Source organism: Coregonus lavaretus, assembly GCF_964263955.1.
Source record: "Coregonus lavaretus genome assembly, chromosome: 8".
Classification (NCBI taxonomy): domain Eukaryota; kingdom Metazoa; phylum Chordata; class Actinopteri; order Salmoniformes; family Salmonidae; genus Coregonus; species Coregonus lavaretus.
Genome location: NC_139995.1, coordinates 13,479,436 through 13,499,280, shown reverse-complemented (window position 1 = coordinate 13,499,280; position 19,845 = coordinate 13,479,436). Strand labels below are relative to the sequence as shown.

Here is a 19,845-nt window from a genome sequence, read left to right as displayed (position 1 = left end):
GTATGTCATATGGTCAGATGAAACCAAAATATAACTTTTTGGTAAAAACTCAACTCGTCGTGTTTGGAGGACAAAGAATGCTGAGTTGCATCCAAAGAACACCATACCTACTGTGAAGCATGGGGGTGGAAACATCATGCTTTGGGGCTGTTTTTCTGCAAAGGGACCAGGACGACTGATCCGTGTAAAGGAAAGAATGAATGGGGCCATGTATCGTGAGATTTTGAGTGAAAACCTCCTTCCATCAGCAAGGGCATTGAAGATGAAACGTGGCTGGGTCTTTCAGCATGACAATGATCCCAAACACACCGCCCGGGAAACGAAGGAGTGGCTTCGTAAGGAGCATTTCAAGGTCCTGGAGTGGCCTAGCCAGTCTCCAGATCTCAACCCCATAGAAAATCTTTGGAGGGAGTTGAAAGTCCGTGTTGCCCAGCGACAGCCCCAAAACATCACTGCTCTAGAGGAGATCTGCATGGAGGAATGGGCCAAAATACCAGCAACAGTGTGTGAAAACCTTGTGAAGACTTACAGAAAATGTTTGACCTGTGTCATTGCCAACAAAGGGTATATAACAAAGTATTGAGAAACTTTTTTTATTGACCAAATACTTATTTTCCACCATAATTTGCAAATAAATTCATTAAAAATCCTACAATGTGATTTTCTGGATTTTTTTCCTCATTTTGTCTGTCATAGTTTTTTGTACCTATGATGAAGATTACAGGCCTCTCTCATCTTTTTAAGTGGGAGAACTTGCACAATTGGTGGCTGACTAAATACTTTTTCCCCCCACTGTATACACATTCCAAAAAAAGACATTTAACAATATCAGATTTTTTGTTCCTCGTTGCAAAGGTTTTGTTTCCATAGGGTTAAATTTTTTACATCTTATCTGGGTTCTACAGTACATCAGGTCCCACCTTGCTGGAGTGTCACGTGTTGCAGCTGGGCCCTGAGGACCTCATTCTCCTGCTCATACTCCTGGGCCAGGGCATCCCTCTTCTCTGATAGGCTACGGATGTGCTCCAGGTACCTCTGCACCTGAGATAGACACATGAGATAGACACATATCATCAGCTCAGGCCCTGAGCTTTGGCTGAAACCAGAAGAGTGAGTTCCTGTACCCACCACACGGACACACCACATGGTACCATGGGGCCAATCAGAGAAACATTATTGAGATGAATGTATGTGCAGCCTGTAAAGTACAGTGTAGCATCATATCACAGACAAAACTCTAGGCGATGGCTCACCTCGGCCATTTCAGCAGAGTGGCGTGCTCGTAGGCTGTCCAGGTCATGGGTCACGGCGACGAGGCGTCCCTCGCTGTGCTGGAACAGCCTCCATAGGAAACCCAGCTGCTCCTTCACTGAGGCCCCGGGGGCCATGCCCTTCTCCTGCAGACAGAGGACCACATACCCCAGTTCCTTCTGCTCCTCCTGGGGTTAACATGACAAAGAGACAGGGACAGACCACAGAGATCAGATACTGATAGGCACCTTCTATTGAATGGAATGTCTCAATGCTGTTTCTTGTATTTGTATTTGTATTTGTATTGATTGACTATCAGCTATAAAGCAAATTGCTGCTCGGGGATAATACATCTCTACTCTACTCTACTATGAAGATGGTCAAAGACAAGGAAAAAAGAAGAACATCCTTCTGCTCTGACAGGATTGGGATCTGCTCTGGGTACTGGGCAATGGTTTACACCTGAGAGACCTGAGACACACTTATCATCAGTGTCTCAAGGTATCAAGGTAACTTTTAGGTAACATAACCCTGTGTTGAGAAAGATTAGTGCACTCTCTGAGACTAATTTGATTTAATTGAAGGAAAAAATGCTGAACTTGTCAGATCACCTGCCTTGCCAGGCAGTTTCTTACTTATAAAAGTTTTAATATGAAGCCTGTCAATGGCACTTTGATGAGGAGGCATGGATTGTATCTCTGACACATAACTTATTAATGTTTCATCCACATCTCATGCACTGTACTGTTCAGTATGACAAACTAATTTTACAAAACATACAGTAGACTTTCTTGGGTTAAATGCAGAAGACACATTTAGGTTGACTGCATTCAGTTGTGCCACTGACTAGGTATCTCCTTCCCCTTCCTTCTGTTCTCTGTGGAGAACTATGCCCCATACTGTTGAGACTTTGGATCCACATGACCTTGGGAAACAACTGTTGCTTATTGGCGTCAACTGCAGTTGGGATAGTCAAGAGAGGTTTGCCTGAAATGTGCAGCTGTTTAAATGCCCCCCATATTTTATCCAGACCTTCCCAACTATTTTAAGAGTTGTTTTTGGAAAGGAATCTTACATTTATAATTCACTATGAGAAAAATGCCCAAGGTAAATCATGGTAAATCAAGTCTGCGGTTAATGACAGTTGATTATAGTCATCATTCTAGTTTTGCCAGAGAAAGTCTGTCACTGTCATGGAGGGTTTGTAGCCTAGATACTGCACTCACTGTAAACTTCTTTTGACGGGTTGTCAGAAAAGTTGAATGGTAAATGTTGATCAACAGTTGCAAATCGGCTAGTATAAAGTCGTCAACATCAAATTGTAAAACTATGAAAGAAAGAGGGACTTACCTCACTCTGCTCCATATATTCCATGATAGGCGAGACAACTCGAAACAACTGGAAGATGACTATTATTTAGGCGTTTAATCCCCCAAAATAAGCGATGCGAAACATAAAAGTGATTTGCTTCTGCAAAAAAAATGGCTGGAACAAACTCGCTTTCTAAAGTGGAACACATTATCGTTATGCGACGCAACAATGTTGCATTGCATTCCAGAGCCACGCATCGCGTAATAAGGCATTGAGCAGTCCACGGGTTTTTAGATCGGACATGGCTGAATACAAAAGGCGTTAGCAGACCTACTGTAGAAACCCTCACCCAGTGAGACGCATGGACGACGACTCCCAAGCCAGCACAATTTCCAAACAAGGATACGTTTTTTTATAAGCTATTCTCTGACTCCTTTCTCTTTATAAACCTTATTTCAAAACATGATCAATTTATCTATTCTATTTTATTGTTAATTTTAAGTGTCATGATTGTAGTTATTTTTCTGTCGTCTGTTTTTAGTATGCCACGGATCAGTGCACAGATGGTCTCACTCCCTTCCCATCATAGGCTACCGTTATTTTTGACTGGGTGGGTTTTCTCGGAGTCGTGAACGCGCACCGGGATACCAGCGCACCCTTCGCTTCTATTTTCTGGCTACAGAATATGAAACACCGAGGAAAAAATAAATTGACCCACGCCACCGTGTCCTATAAATCTGTTTAGAATATGTACGTTTTTGTAGCCAACTCTCCCAATCATAGGCTTTAATATTCCTCATGTTAGTTTTTTATACACAGACCTACTACTTAATTAGGAAATAATCTTCATTTGTATCGAAATAATACGGTGAATGTAACTGAATGACAGTAACAGAGATAGTGAACTTTGTCTCAACTTGTCTCAACTTCTTCTCCATAACAGCAGAAACACTAGAGGGCGCACGTATAATGCACAACAGATATGCAACAAAAGACCAAGCTGAAACTCTGATCAAGATAGGGGGGTCATTAGATAAAAAATAAACATAGATCTAGTGGTCAGGATAGAGTAGGATAGACAGTAGGATAAAAGTACTAAGCCTAACCATAGCCCTAACTTAACCCTAGCTTCATGCCTACACCCCAGTTCAACCCTAACCCTAGTATCAGCCTAATCTTGGCATAACCCTAACCCTAGCCTTATGTTCAACCCTGGCTCAAACCTTAGCCTAACCCCTCCAAATAGGGCTCCAGGGCCTCTGAATTCCCAATTTAATTGTGCTACACCTAGAATTTAGCAGAATTTCTACATTGGCCACTTGACCCAACTTCCACTAGATAGCCCAGCCACAAAGTCAAAACAGCTTTCCCATTTTGACACAGATGCCTGGTGGGAGAAATCAATAAGTGAGTCACAACACTGGCAGGTTAGTAATACTGTGAAACACTATCATTCCACTATTACTGCAGCTATATTATGGACATTTTCTGAAATTACAATGCAAAAATATAAATACAAAACATATGTGTAGCACCTTTAACCCCTGTATGTAACCATAGACCAAGCTGCAATTCAGATCAAAATAGGGGTGTCATTATATACAAAAATAAACATCAGTGTTCAGTTTAATGGAATTGAATTACATTGAATTTTATCAAGGCACTTTATGGAAAAATGTAAATTAGTTAATTTGGTTTCTTTTTAGATTATTCTATTTTATTGTATGTTTGTTGTCAAATATTGCCTTTACATCCAAATAAAACAGATTTTGTGTTGTGAAAATATTTTAGTTTGTCTTATTGTGTTAACTTTTAGCCTACTTGTTGAGGTTTCTTGTGTGGTCTCAGTTATCCCGCTCACTAGGAATCAAAAGTGTTCTCTAATGAGAAGCAATTTCCTCCCATTGACTGAATCCAGCCTGGCAACAGTAGCCTACTGTCCTGTACTACAGACAGACTAACCCAGAATGGGTTATACAGTACATCTCCCATATTCCCACACAGTCACCTCTAGATCAAAGCAATGGATCACTTTAAACTGGTAGTCTACCCAACTATAGTGTGACTTTGGATACAACTCGACAAAACAAATACATGAGGTACATTTCTCCTGACAAATGGAATAATGTATGTTGATATGACAGTTTAGATCCTTCTGTCTCTATAAACTGACACATACACTACCAGTCAAAAGTTTGGATACACCTAGTCATTCAAGGGTTTTTCTTTATTTTTACAATTTTTTTACATTGTAGAATAATAGTGAAGACATCAAAACTATGAAATAACACATATGGAATAATGAAGTAACCAAAAAAGTGTTAAACAAATCAAAACATATTTTGTATTTGAGATTCTTCAAATAGCCACCCTTTGCCTTGATGACAGCTTTGCACACTCTTGGCATTCTCTCAACCAGCTTCATGAGGTAGTCACCTGGAATGCATTTCAATTAACAGGTGTGCCTTCTTAAAAGTTAATTTGTGGAATTTCTTTCCTTCTTAATGTGTTTGAGCCAATCAGTTGTGTTGTGACAAGGTAGTATACAGAAGAAAGACCTATTTGGAAAAGACCAAGTCCATATTATGGCAAGAACAGCTCAAATAAGTGAAGAGAAACGACAGTCCATCATTACTTTAAGACATGAAGGTCAGTCAATATGGAACATTTCAAGAACATTGAAGTTTCTTCAAGTGCAGTCGCAAAAACCATCAAGCACTTTTATGAAACTGGCACTCATGAGGACCGCCACAGGAATGGAAGACCCAGAGTTACCTCTGCTGCAGAGGATAAGTTCATTAGAGTTACCAGCCTCAGAAATTGCAGCCCAAATAAATGCTTCACAGAGTTCAAGTCACAGACACATCTCAACATCAACTGTTCAGAGGGGACTGTGTGAATCAGGCCTTCATGGTCGATTGCTGCAAAGAAACCACTACTAAAGGACACCAATAATAAGAAGAGACCTGCATGGGCCAACAAACACGAGAAATGGACATTAGACTGGTGGAAATTTGTCCTTTGGTCTGGAGTCCAAATTTGAGATTTTTGGTTCAAACCGCCGTGTCTTTGAGAGACGTGGTGTGGGTGAACGGATGATCTCCGCATGTGTAGTTCCCACCGTAAAGCATGCAGGAGGAGGTGTTATGGTGTGGGGGTGCTTTGCTGGTGACACTGTCTGTGATCTATTTAGAATTCAAGGCACACTTAACCAGCATGGCTACCACAGAATTCTGCAGCGATACGCCATCCCATCTGGTTTGGGCTTAGTGGGACTATCATTTGTTTTTCAACAGGACAATGACCCAACACACCTCCAGGCTGTGTAAGGGCTATTTTACCAAGAAGGAGAGTGATGGAGTGCTGCATCAGATGACCTGGTCTCCAGAATCCCCCGACCTCAACCCAATTGAGGTGGTTTGGGATGAGTCGGACGGCAGAGTGAAGGAAAAGCAGCCAGCAAGTGCTAAGCATATGTGGGTAGTCCTTCAAGACCATTGGAAAAGTATTCCAGGTGAAGCTGGTTGAGAGAATGCCAAGAGTGTGCAAAGCTGTCATTAAGGCAAAATTAGCACATACATTATTTTATCGAACCCACAACCCTGGCGTTGCAAACGCCATGCTCTACCAACTGAGCTACATCCCCTTGGCGAGGTCATGAATCTAGAGGGTATGGAGAAGGCAGGGCTCGTTTGCAGACCGATGGATGGAAAGCTGGTGAGTAACTAAGCTCCAGAGGCTAACAAGGGGGCTAATCCTAGCACAGTGCTTCCGAATAAACAGTGCCGGTTCTTGGCAGATCAGCTGGACAAAGTGTACCAGGCTGAAGGTGTGGTGGCCCAGTCGTTGAACGTGGTCACAATGCTGCAGATGTATCATATCGATTTGCTGCAGGAGCTGAATAAGACCGTGGAGGCGGGGAAGCCGGTTTCAGAGCTTCTCAACTAAATCCGTGCTACGGCTGATTTTGTGCTGCGTCTGTCCCACTGTGCTATCCTAGTTGTGGGGAAAGTATGGTAGCGACGGTGGTGGCTCAGCGCCACCTCTGGTGGACGTAGTCCCAGATTCCTGAGAGGGACAGGCGGATGTATTTGGATGAGCCAGTTTCGCCAAATAACCAGGCTCATTTCGAGGAGAAACAAAAACAGGACACAGCTCTTTTTCCCACAAAAATCCTTCACCGGGGCACCTCAGCAGTTCCCGAGGCGTGAAGGAAAGGGTCTAGGCCAGAGGCGCGATACCCCGGGCCAGGGGGCGGCTTCAAGGTCGGTTTTTGATCGTCTTGGTGCTTCTGGGCAGTGGCGGACGTCTTAGCACAGACGCCATGCTGGGTCGAAGGAGAGCGGAGTGAAAGAAGCAGACCTTGCCACCCTAGCTGGAGGCCGGGGGAGTGTTCTTGGGGCCCTCCTCCCCAAGCACTTACGGTGCCAACAGTGCTCCCAAGTGGCTCTCAATGGGAACAAGTTACTGGTTGCCGAAGTCCCCGTACCCGGTGTGGGCTGGGTATCAGAACGGCGGTACCACGAAACCACATTGTTTCTACCCAAAATTCCTCTGTGTTCAGGGGTATTGAGAGTGTGCTGTCGTCCAGATGTGGGCATTCCCCACATTCAGACACACGGTTGTCATGAGTGGTGGATATGAAAACAAGCATGACAAAAAAAAGTAATATATCCCAGTCCTCAGGGTGGCGCTCTTCCCCTTCAGGAGATAATGTTTGGGAGACTGGCAGCGTGATCTGTCCAGTGGCGGGCATGCACAGTTTCACCATGTTTAATGAGGACGGTGACGAGGAGGTACTGTTTGCGGTTCGCTGTGCATCCTCCTCCTTTTTGTGGCATCATTTTGTCAATGGTCCTCGAGGTCCTAACGTCTGTCTTGAGAGAGATTTCCTCTCTCCTTCAAAAGCAGCCTATTCGGGTGGTCCCCATGTCAGAAGTACAGAGTGGTGGGTACAGCCGGTACTTCTTAGTTCCCAAGAGTGATGGAACGTTGTGTCCCATCCTGGACTTCCGTGATTTAAACAAGCACCTCAAGGTTTGCAAGTTCAAAATGCTCACACTTCACCGGCTATTGTTGTCAGTGCGTCCCAGCGATTGGTTCAAATCCATAGATCTGAAGGATGCGTATTTTCATGTGGCCATACATCCTCCCCACAGAAAGTTTTGGAGGTTTCATTTTGAGGGTGTGGCCTATGAGTTTCTGGTCCTGCCTTTCGGGCTCTCCCTATCACCCGCACCTTTTCTATGGTGGTGGAGGCGGCTTTGGCACCGGTGTGGTGCCAGGGAATAAGAGTATTGGTCTATCTGGATGATTGGCTGGTCGTAGCGGAGTCGAGGGAGCATGTGGAGCTCTACACGCTGGTTTCCCATATTCAGTGTCTGGGGTTCATAGTGAATCTCAAGAAAAGTTGTTTGATGCCGGCTCAGCGCATTCATTTTCTGGGTCTCATTCTGGACTCAGTTCTGAATCATGTGTTTATGTCACAACAGAGGATGGTCGCATTCCAGCTCTGTCTGGAAAGGTTTCAGCTGGGGCACTCGGTGCCTGTGGTTATTGGGTCTGATGGCCTCTATGATAGCTGTGGTGCCTATGGGATCCACGACTGCTGTTGCAGGGGGTACTCATGGGCCAGGTAGTGTCCCACAGGGTGATCACTACAGATGCATCCTTACTCGGATGGGGAGCGCTGTGTGTGGACTACTCGGAAAGAGGGATTTGGTCAACAGCGCAAAGAGCGCTGCATATCAATTACCTAGAGCTACTGACTGTTTTGCTAATGTTGAGGCGTTTCCTTTTGATGATGGAAGGCCAGCATGTGATGGTAAGGTCTGACAACAGGACGGTGGTGGCGTACATACAGGCAGGGGGGGACGCGGTTTCTCTCTCTCCTAAACCTGGCCTGTTATCTGCTCGTATGGAGCAGTGCGCATTTCCTGACGCTCAGGGCTACATATCTTCCCGGATCTCTCAACGTGGGTGATAGAGAATCATTGTACCATCTAAACCGCTGTGAAATATATTTTTCATAACCAAAAATATTGTATTTTCAGCTGTTTGAAGCTGGTGTACAAAACCAAAAATAAAAGACGCAAAAACTAAACTTATGAACGGGAAGCATAGAAATAGCCACATTGAACAGATCTACCGCTTCTTAGACTTGCTTTCAATGAGAATGACAGATCTATAACACACGTGAATTTGGTCAGGTCTCCCAAAAAGTTACATATTGCAGCTTTAAGTGTGTGTTATTGAACAGTGAATTGCATTTCATGTCACTGTTTACATTGTATTAATCCTGCACATGTAGAGTTTAGCACACTATATTTCCCTCAGAGTTTAGTAAGTGTAATGCTGTGTAGTCAGCAGCTGTGTTAATAAGCTAATAAGTAAGTTAGCATGGTGTATCTGTAGCATGGTTAGCGCCTTAGCACTTCATATTGTGTATTTGCATAGAGAACTTGTGAATAGCATCATTCTCTTAGTAACCGCTTACACGCAAGTTCTGACTGAGAACTGGTGTAAGCAGACCACTATCTCAAATCAACTGCTGATAATCTGAATAATCCTTCCAAATTTTGGCAAGTAGTTGTAAGTCTGACATCATAGAGCTGTGCCTCAAGGATACATTTTAGGTCCACTGTTGTTAATTATCTATATCAACAACATTGGGAGACATTGAGACAGCTGATGTACATTTTTATGTGGATGACACTGTTCTCTATTCAAGTGGCAGCAGATTGACTTTGGTTTAAAAACAAACTCAAATGGCTTTTAACATCATTCAACAGAATCTGTACGATTTGAAGCTTGTTCTGAATTCCTCTAAAACCAAATACATGGTATTTTCCAATACGAAACACTCTGAAAACCATGTCATCACTACCTTGGAAAGGAATTCTATAGAGCAAGTCAAGACGTACAAATATCTGGGAGTTTGGGTGCATGAGAAGCTGAGCTTCACTAATCATGTTGAGAACCTGCTAAAGAAGATAAAGTTGAGAATAGTTTTTTATTACTGGGATCAGACATGTTTTTCGTTGGAGGCCAGAAAAGAGCTGGTACGGTGTAGATTACCCTCTATCTTGGACCACGGTGATGTCATTTATATGCAGACCTCAAGCACTACCCTGAAGGCACTTGATTCTGTGGATCATGCAACGCTTAGGTTTAGTACCAACCAAAAGCATCTGACACATCACTGTGATCTCTATCGTGCTGTCGGCTGGTCTTCGTTGACTCTACGTAGGCTTAAACATTGGTATGCTATGACCTATAAGGCCATTTTGGGAAAACTGCCACTTTATCTCTGTTCTTCTTTGATAAGGTCAGAAAATAAATACCAGCTACGGTTTCACTCCTACTTACTTTTAACGGTCCCTACAATCAGAACGGATCATGGCAAAAAGTGTTTTAGCTACTCAGCTCCGTGATCTTGGAATTCTCTACAGACCAGCTTGAAACTCCAGGATCGTGTTTCCTTGGAGGAGTTTAAAAGTTTGGTCGACTCACATGTTACTGAGGAATGTGATTGTCATTAGGAATTGATGCGGTGGTACATATGATTGATTATTTTATCTATGGCGCTTGTATGTTTCTGTAATTGAAATGTATATGTGTCTACCTCAAAACAAAATGTATGGTGTGTCTATGTCTGTAAGTTGTTACAGTATGTCTGATATTTGTCTCAAACATTGCTCCCCCCTGCTGCTGTCTTGGTTGGACCAGGTATCTCTTGAAAAAGAGATGTAATCTCAATGAGACTAACCTGGATAAATAAAGGTTAAAAAAACAAGTTTGTTTAATTATTACCACAGAGGGTTTATAACATGTGCATCCGTGGTAGTCCTTTATTAGTGGACGACGGGTCGCAGCCATAACAGTTATTTCAGTTATACTGTATGAGGAGTTATTATACACCAGTCTATTATATTGATGGATGCCTTTGCATACTATTTGGGTCATGATAGCACTTTAGTGCCTTTCCAGTGTATTAATACAGTTAGTATTTATTAGTTAGTCAAGCCTAAGATGGCGCCGGTGCACGTTACTTCAGTAATTGTGTTGTGTCCCACCCTTTCCGGTGTCTTTATGGGATTCAGTGAGATTCCATCCATTCAGTTATTAGTGATGGTATAGTCATTAATGTGCTACTACTGCTAACTAGTGGTGCTTTAGTTTAAGCCTTTTATGTGTAGTAACCTGTTATAGTGATGCCATATAGTTTCTATTGTCATGCAATATCATTGTATAATAGCTGTATATCATTCCTGATATTGATGGCACTTTTGTTAACTGCTTCTTCCTATAGGAAAACCACACATACACACACATACACGGACGCTTTCACACCGAAGTGTGCCTTGTGTCAAGCTATAGCTCTGTACATGCTGTGCTGCCTTCATATGGTGCTGTTATATACTGTCTATCTTCAAGTCAACTGCAAGTCAACTATTCACTGTTTCTTCCCATCAATGCATTCTGACCGACGCCCAGATGCAAGCACACCCATACCAAACCAACAACCTAAGAATAATACAGTCCTTTAGCCCACTATATTGTGGTCCGTTTGAGCCGGATAAAAGTGTTTACTCCCGGATCGAGATGCAGCGAGTTACCGGTGAAGCCTGGACCTGGTCTGATCAACCATGGCACCAAGCCTCACCTTATCCAAGTTATAGTAGCACAGCACAGTATGTACATGGGCAAGAAGACGACCTTCAGCCTCGCATGGAGGGAGCTGCCAAGACGACACCCCTCACTCCACCCAGTCCCTTCCTCTCCAGCCAGGCCAGATGGGACACAACTCCAGATGAGTGGGAGACCTTCAGAGAGTACAGGTCCGTCCTAGACTCCCATCTGACCCACGAGGACAGAAGGACAGTCTCACTCAGCTATGTGAGCAACAAGAAGAGAGCTCATACCCCAGTCTATAGCTAGACTCTCTCCCACTAAGCCAGCCTCTACAGAGCCCTCATCCCGAGGCATCCCTGTAGCAGAGAGAGTTCTGCCGACACCACCACGGCCCGCATCAGAGCCTGCTGAGCATACGGAGCCATCACCCAATGAAGAGGATAAGGCTTGTGAAGGACAGTATGACAACTGTGAGTTGACTGACCCTCCACTGTGGCCTCCAGTTAGTGATGAGTCACTACTGCTGTGTCATCAGAGTGACACTCCAAGCCTTCAGTGCGGCTACCAAGAGCCTTCTCCAGTAGCTATGAGTTCCCTCAGTCCCGGCACTCACCACACCTGTCTGAAGGCTATTCATCCACTAGTGGTCCAGCTAAGAGACATACTGTACCTACCTGTCAGCTCCCAGACACTTCCAGTGTGGAGAACCAGCCCGCTGACGGTGGTAGGGTGTATCTACCCATCCCTGCCACTGGTTCTCAGTTTGCTTTCAGCATGGGTATCCATCCTGTTCCTGACAAGGTGTTCCAGTCTGCCCCCGCTGGGGACTCATCAGCCAACAGTAGCCTTCAGCCAACCGCTGTTACAGAGTCGCCACGGGCTCCTGCTACAGAGCTAAAGTTAGTCAGCATGGTGGACTCTTCAGCTGATCCAGCTACAGAGCATCAGTCAGCAGTAGCCATCATGGAGCTCCAAACCACCTACCCCTGTCCCGGAGCCCAGACCAGCTCCCACAGATGGGTCCCAGACTGCCCTTACCCCAGGGTTAATGCTGATTACAACAAAGCTAACTCATTCTTCCCTCAGGTTACAGTCTGCCAAAGAGTATGGGGCTGAGCCTACCCCTGTTAGGTCAGACTCAGCGTCTTCCACTCAGGAGGGGCAGCGTTCTCTACCCATGGGTGCCCAGCCTGCCTCTATCATTGAAGACCCGCTGCCTCCTACCCTGGCAGCCCAGCCAGACCTGGACCTGAAGGTACAAGCTGGCCCTGTCTTCAGGTCCCCACCTCCTGCAACAGAGATCCATCGTGTTGTAGCCACAGGGCCACAGACCGCTGTTGATGCAGATCATCAGCCAGCACCTCCCTCTCTGCCACCAGCCGCAGCCCAGGGATCCTCAGCCCCTGTCCCAGTATCTCTGCCACCAGCTGCAGCCCAGGGGCCACCACCTGGCTCTAAGCTAAGAGTCATCCCTGTTCCAGTTAGGGGGCTTCAGAAGCCAACAATAAGCCCCCACCTGCCCCTGATGAAGAGCCCAGCTCATCTCCAGCCACGGGCCCTCCCATGTTGCCAGGACTATAGTACTACAGTATGTCTTACAGGTCCCTAGCTTTCAAACTGTTCCCTTTCTCACCTCCTCTGTTTGCTTCTAGTGAACAATGGAGGTTGCATGGCCTGTGTCTGGTGTGTGCTTTACGTAGGTATATGAATAGGACCAAGGATATCCCAGTTTTTGACCATCTTTTTGTCTGTTTTGCTAATCCAGCTCGGGGTAGGGGCGCTTTCTAAGCAGCGTCTTTCTAATTGGATTGTGGAGGCTAGTTTCCAGTGTGTTTGAGCCTTAGGCTGCCGTGGCAGAGCAAGAATACACAGTTTCCAGGTTACTGCAGGTTTCCTGTGGGTTTGAGCCTCGGGCTGCCGTGTAGCCTCCTGTAGCTCAATTGGTAGAGCATGGCGCTTGCAACGCCAGGGTTGTTGGTTCGATTCCCATGGGGGGCCAGTATGAAAAATATATGCACTCACTAACTGTAAGTCGCTCTGGATAAGAGCGTCTGCTAAATGACTCAAATGTAAATGTTCAACGACTCTGGTCATGTTATGCAGCGTGCATGTGCGCTTTACCAAGTCATGACAGGTGTTCTGTTGTTTTAGACTTGCGGTTGCTTATACAAGTTCTGATGTTTCAGGCTCGCAAAGTAAGTAGTGTTCTTGGAACTGTGGGGTCTATGGACTTTGGCTGAAGTGGTAGCGTTTCAGTTGACATAGCCAAGTTGGCCTCATGAGGCTCTGACAGTTGATGCTGCTCAGGTAAGTATTAGGGAAAAAGCTGGCTTCTGTAACCCCTTTTTGGAGCCGGTGGAACCTGTGTGTGCTTGGGCTGCCGTGGGCCTCCTAGTTTGGTAGTTTGCCCCCCTGAGACGGCTTGGGGCGTGATTATATGTCCCCATAGTATGTTATACCGAGTGACCAACTGAAAGGGAACATACAGTTCTGACTATAACTACTGTTCCCTAAAAGAGGGAACGAGGTATGACATATTTTGGCCCCGCGCCAACAGGGGGTTTGGGTTTGCTGACGAGCGGTACTGAATTGATTAAATGAATGCGAACGTCGGTATTATAGCCAGGAAGGCGGGGCTTCCAAGGGCAGGCTCGGCGTCAATTGGCCCATTGGAAGTGATTTCAGTTTTCTTCAGGTGAATATGATTGGTTGTTGACTCCCCATGGTATTGTATACCTCATTCCCTCCTTCAGGGAACAGTAGTTATATTCATAAGTGTACGTTCTCCCTCCTACTATGTTCATTCCTCAGGTTTGCTCATCTTCGTACTAGGTAGGTACTACATAAACAGTACAGTTTACCTCAGCAGTGAAAAAGCCTAATGCAAACCAGATAAAGAATGTGACAAGACACATACCTTTTAAAATAGTCATGATCAATCTAATGGAAACAAATCTCACTCTCACTGTTTCACACAGAGGAACATGTAGGTGTTGTATTTGAATTCAGAAAGGAGAAGAACAGTACACACACACAGTCTGCTCTATTCTGGAACTGAATGTCTGAACTTAGTCCTGTCAGAATGGGCCAGCTTGAATGGGCAAGCTAGAGGAGACTGTGAAATTAACACCTTTCAAGAAATCCTCATATTCCAGCCATTTGTTGTTGGATAGAGATGCATATTAGATTATTTAAAACAGTATGAGGATGGGATATAATCTTGTCCTGCATTGCTTCTAAACGTCTGTATATATGTGCACAGGCTCACAGGAAAGAGACACGTAAACATACTGTACATGTTTCTAGTCTGATTGAAATTATAATAGTGATAATAGTAGCAGCAGACAGGGGTTTCAGACAAGAGACAGGACATTTATTTACAAAAGCTACAGCATGTTGGAGCTCTGCTATGTTCTTCAAAAGCAGTTCAGGCTCTGTAGATAGAGTGAAATTCCCCTGACTAAGATGCCTGTGGTGGGTTGATAGATGGGCAGAGAGAGATAGTCACTGTAGGCCGATGTTGAGGAGCATGATGAAAGTGAACATGTTTCCCCCAGAGAGAGAGAGAGAGAGAGAGAGAGAGAGAGAGAGAGAGAGAGAGAGAGAGAGAGAGAGAGAGAGAGAGAGAGAGAGAGAGAGAGAGAGAGAGAGAGTAATGTTTCAGGCCACTGTCTCAAGACTCTGTCTGTGTCCAGGACCCTTGGGTGTAGCCTCTGTGGAAGCTCCCAGTAGCAGCCATCATGGTTCTCCTGCTCATGTCTGTGACTGTGCTGCATCTGCTCACTCTGGCCATGCTGTTCATCGCCACCATGGAGAAGGTGAGACACTCTCCACTGTTAGCCAAATAGTATTCATGCATAAAAAACTAATAATGAAAGAAAAGCATTGTAAGTTTGAATTTTGTAAAGTTAGTGTGGGAGAGGTGGAACATTTATTGTTATCGATCAATAATGACAAACCTCCTGGCATTGACAACTTAGATGGAAAGCTACTGAGGATGGTAGCTGACTCTATGGCTACTCCTATCTGTCCTATCTTTAATCTGAGTCTAGAGGAAAGTGATTGTCCTCCACTACCCAAGAGTGGTAAAACAGCCTTTCCTGGTTCTAACAGCAGACGTATCAGCCTGCTGCCAGTTCTTAGCAAACTGTTGGAAAAATGGTGTTTGACCATATACAATGCTACTTCTCTGTAAACAAGTTGACAACAGACTTTCAGCATGCTTATAGAGAAGGGCACTCAACGTGTACTGCACTGACACAAATGACTGATGATTGGTTGAAAGAAATTGATAATAAGAAGATTGTGGGAGCTGTACTGTTAGACTTCACCATAACCTGTTGTTTTATGGCTTTTACATCCTCTGCCATATCATGGATTCAGAGCTATTTACAGTGGTGTGAAAAAGTGTTTGCCCACTTCCTGATTTCTTATTTGTTTGCATGTTTGTCACACTTAAATGTTTCAGATCATCAAACAAATTTAAATATTAGTCAAAGATAACACAAGTAAACACAAAATGCAGTTTTGAAATGAAGGTTGTTATTATTAAGGGAAAACAAAATCCAAACCCACATGGCCCTGTGTGAAAAAGTGATTGCCCCCTACAACCTAATAACTGGTTGGGCCACCCTTAATAACTGCAATCAAGAGTTTGCAATAACTTGCAATGAGTCTTTTATAGCGCTGTGGAGGAATTTTGGCCCACTCATCTTTGCAGAATTGTTGTAATTCAACCACATTGGAGGGTTTTTGAGCATGAACTGCCTTTTTAAGGTCATGCCACAGCATCTCAATAGGATTCAGGTCAGGCCTTGACTAGGCCACTCCAAAGTCTTCATTTTGTTTTTCTTCAGCCATTCGGAGGTGGACTTGCTGGTGTGTTTTGGATCATTGTCCTGCTGCAGAACCCAAGTTCGCTTCAGCTTGAGGTCACGAACAGATGGCCGGATATTCTCCTTCAGGATTTTTTGGTAGACAGCAGAATTCATGGTTCCATTTATCACAGCAAGTCTTCCAGGTCCTGAAGCAGCAAAACAGGCCCAGACCATCACACTACCACCACCATATTTTACTGTTGGTATGATGTTATTTTTCTGAAATGCGGTGTTACTTTTTCGCCAGATGTAATGGGACACACACCTTCCAAAAAGTTCAACTTTTGTCTCGTCAGTCCACAGAGTATTTTCCCAAAGGTCTTGGGTATCATCAAGATGTTTTATGGAAAAAATGAGACGAGCCTTAATGTTATTTTTGCTCAGCAGTGGTTATCATCTTGGAACTCTGCGATGCAGGCCATTTTTGCCCAGTCTCTTTCTTATGGTGGAGTCATGAACACTGACCTTAATTGAGGCAAGTGAGGCCTGCAGCTCTTTGGATGTTGTTGTGGGGTCTTTTGTGACCTCTTGGATGAGTTGTCGCTGCGCTCTTGGGGTAATTTTGGTGGGCCAGCCACTCCTGGGAAGGTTCACCACTGTTCCATGTTTTCGCCATTTGTGGATAATGGCTCTCACTGTGGTTCGCTGAAGTCCCAAAGCTTTAGAAATGGCTTTATAACCTTTTCCAGACTAATGGATCTCAATTACTTTCTTTCTCATTTGTTCCTGAATTTCTTTGGATCTCGGCATGATGTGTAGCTTTTGAGGATCTTTTGGTCTACTTCACTTTGTCAGGCAGGTCCTATTTAAGTGATTCCTAGATTGAGAACAGGTGTGGCAATAATCAGGCCTGGGTGTGGCTAGAGGAATTGAGCTCAGGTGTGACAAACCACAGTTGAGTTGTGTTATAACAGGGGGGCAAACACTTTTTCACACAGGGCCATGTAGGTTTGGATTTTGTTTTCCCTTAATAATAACAACCTTCATTTCAAAACTGCATTTTGTGTTTACTTGTGTTATCTTTGACTAACATGCAAACAAATAACAAATCAGGAAGGGGGCAAACACTTTTTCACACCACTGTATCTATGAGAACAGAGGGTTTTCTTTAATGGAAAGTTCTCTAATGTCAAACATGTAGGGTGTGGTGTACCGCAGGGCAGCTCTCTAGGCTCTCTACTCTTTTCTATTTTTACCAATGACCTGCCACTGGCATTTAACAAAGCCTGTGTGTCCATGTATACTGATGATTCAACCGTATACGTGTCAGCAACCACAGCTAATGAAGTCACTTAACAAGGAATTGCAGTCAGTTTTGGAATGGGTGGCCAGTAATAAACTGGTCCTGAACATCTCTAAAACTAAGAGCATTGTATTTGGTACAAATCATTCCTAAGCTCTAGACCTCAGTTGAATCTGGTAATGAATGGTGTGGCTGTTGAACAAGTTGAGGAGACTAAATTACTTGGTGTTACCTTAGATTGTAAACTGACATGGTCAAAACATATAGATTCAATGGTTATAAAGATGGGGAGAGGTTTGTCCGTAATAAAGAGATGCTCTGCTTTTTTGACACCACACTCCAAAAAGCAAGTCCTGCAGGCTCTAGTTTTGTCTTGTCTTGACTATGGTCCAGTCGTGTGGTCCAGTGCTGCAAAGAAAGACCTAGTTAAGCTGCAGCTGACCCAAAACAGAGCAGCACGTCTTGCTCTTCACTGTAATCAGAGGGCTAATATAAATACTATGCATGCCAGTCTCTCTTGACTAAGAGTTGAGGAGAGACTGATTGCATTACCTCTTCTCTTTATAAGAAAAACGAATGTGTTGAAAATTCCAAATTGTTTGCATAGTCAACTTCGACACAGCTCTGACACACACACTTATCCCACCAGACATGCCACCATGGGTCTTTTCACAGACCCCAAATCCAGAACAAATTCAAGAAAGCGCACAGTATTATATAGAGACATTATTGCATGGAACTCCCTTCCATCTCATATTGCTCAAATGAACAGCAAACCTGGTTTCAAAAAACAGATAAAGCAACATCTCACGGCACAAAGCCTCTCCCCTATTTGACCTAGATAGTTTGTGTGTATGTATTGACATGTAGGCTATGTGTGCCATTTTTAAATGTATGTAGTTCTGTCCTTGAGCAGTTCTTGTCCATTAATGTTCTATAATATGTCATGTTGAATTTTTTGTGTGGACCCCAGGAAGAGTAGCTGCTGCTTTCGTAACAGCTAACGGAGATCCTAATAAAATAGCAAAATACCAAATCCGACTCTGCAGCACTCCCTTTCCTGGCTTATGTTGCTGATATGAGTATCAAAGGCTGAGGAGAGCAACCACAACATTGTTGAATGTCAGCATATTGATAGTGCTATGGTGCTGAAGAAAAACCCACGTGACCTTATATAATATGCAGGAATTTGATTTATGGATACCTAATCACATCTAAAGCTCTGAAGGAATCCAGCAGTTGGTAGTAGCCTACCCAGTTTTATGATTTGGGCAGATTTCCTGCCTACTGAACTAAACCTTTCTTGTATTGTGTGTCTCTCTCTAGTCCTGGTGGGTCTGGGCCGATGCTGAGTTCACAGACCTCTGGTATAACTGCATTCATGACAACGTAACGGGAAACTGGCTGTGTGCTGTCTCTAATGAAAATGGTAAATAAAATAGGACGTTTTATCTAGTGATCTTTATGATCTAGTCTCCATGTGATTGAGGATGTATATTTATGTAACTGTGTCCAACCAGTATTCTGTGTAATTCTGCCTTTGAGTGATCATGTGCATTATGTTTGTGTTTTGTGTTTCCAATATAGTCTTCATATTCAATGTGTCTGTGTGTTGGTCCCAAAGACATGGAGTCTTATGGCTCTTCTCTTGTTCCTCCAGACTGGCTGCAGGCTGTCCAGGCCCTGATGGTCTTCTCTGTGGTCTTCTCCTCTATCTCCTTCCTGGTCTTCCTGGGTCAACTTTTCACCATGTCTAAAGTCGGGCTCTTCTATTTCACAGGCCTTTGTCAGGTCTTCGCAGGTACTGTACTGGACAAGAACTTACCAGTTTATGGCAACCAGTTATTTTGTGTGTGTACTTACTGTATGTTATTTGAGAGGTTTTGTCATTAACCTAAATAAGTTGTTTCCTCATTCTCTGTTAGTTGTGGTTATTCATTCACACACATTTATTCTCTGAAGAGAATTTACCCTCCCTGTCCCCTATCTGCTTTGCTCCTCCAGGATTCACATCATTTGCTGCCTCGCTCATCTTCACGTTCCACCGTAAGGAAATCCTGGAGGACTCCAGAGACCTGAGCATGGGTCACTTTGGCTATTGCTTCATCCTGGCATGGTCCTGTGTACCCCTCCTGCTCTTCAGTGGAGTTCTGTATGTCCACCTGCGCAAGAGGCAGTGAGCCAAGACAGATGTGAGGGCAATAAGCAGCATCATTCAGTATTACTTGGTATTGTTAGCCTGTTATCACTTGACTGTAGTGAACAACAACAGATATGCAATGTACGATGAAAGAGAGGTCTTTATTTTCTCTGTATTAGATTTCCAATGGGATTTATATACACTACATGACCATAAGTATGTGGACACCTGCTCGCCGAACATCTCATTCCAAAATCATGGGCATTAATATGGAGTTCGTCCCCCCCTTTGCTGCTATAACAGCCTCCACTCTTCTGGTAAGGCTTTCCACTAGATGTTGGAACAGGGGGCATTGTCATGCTGAAACAGGAAAGGGCCTTCCCCAAACT

General features: G+C 44.1%; 1 protein-coding gene across 1 annotated transcript; it reads left to right on the top strand.

Annotated features, from left to right (window-relative positions):
- Positions 1-14,936: 14,936 nt before the first annotated feature.
- Positions 14,937-19,496, top strand: emp3a (epithelial membrane protein 3a (MAM blood group); the record flags this gene model as incomplete). The annotated part of the gene is made up of 4 exons (XM_084167045.1): positions 14,937-15,014; positions 18,643-18,745; positions 18,977-19,117; positions 19,321-19,496. The coding sequence occupies 4 exons, from the start codon at positions 14,937-14,939 to the stop codon at positions 19,494-19,496; spliced, it is 498 nt and encodes a 165-aa protein (XP_084023171.1).
- Positions 19,497-19,845: the final 349 nt, after the last annotated feature.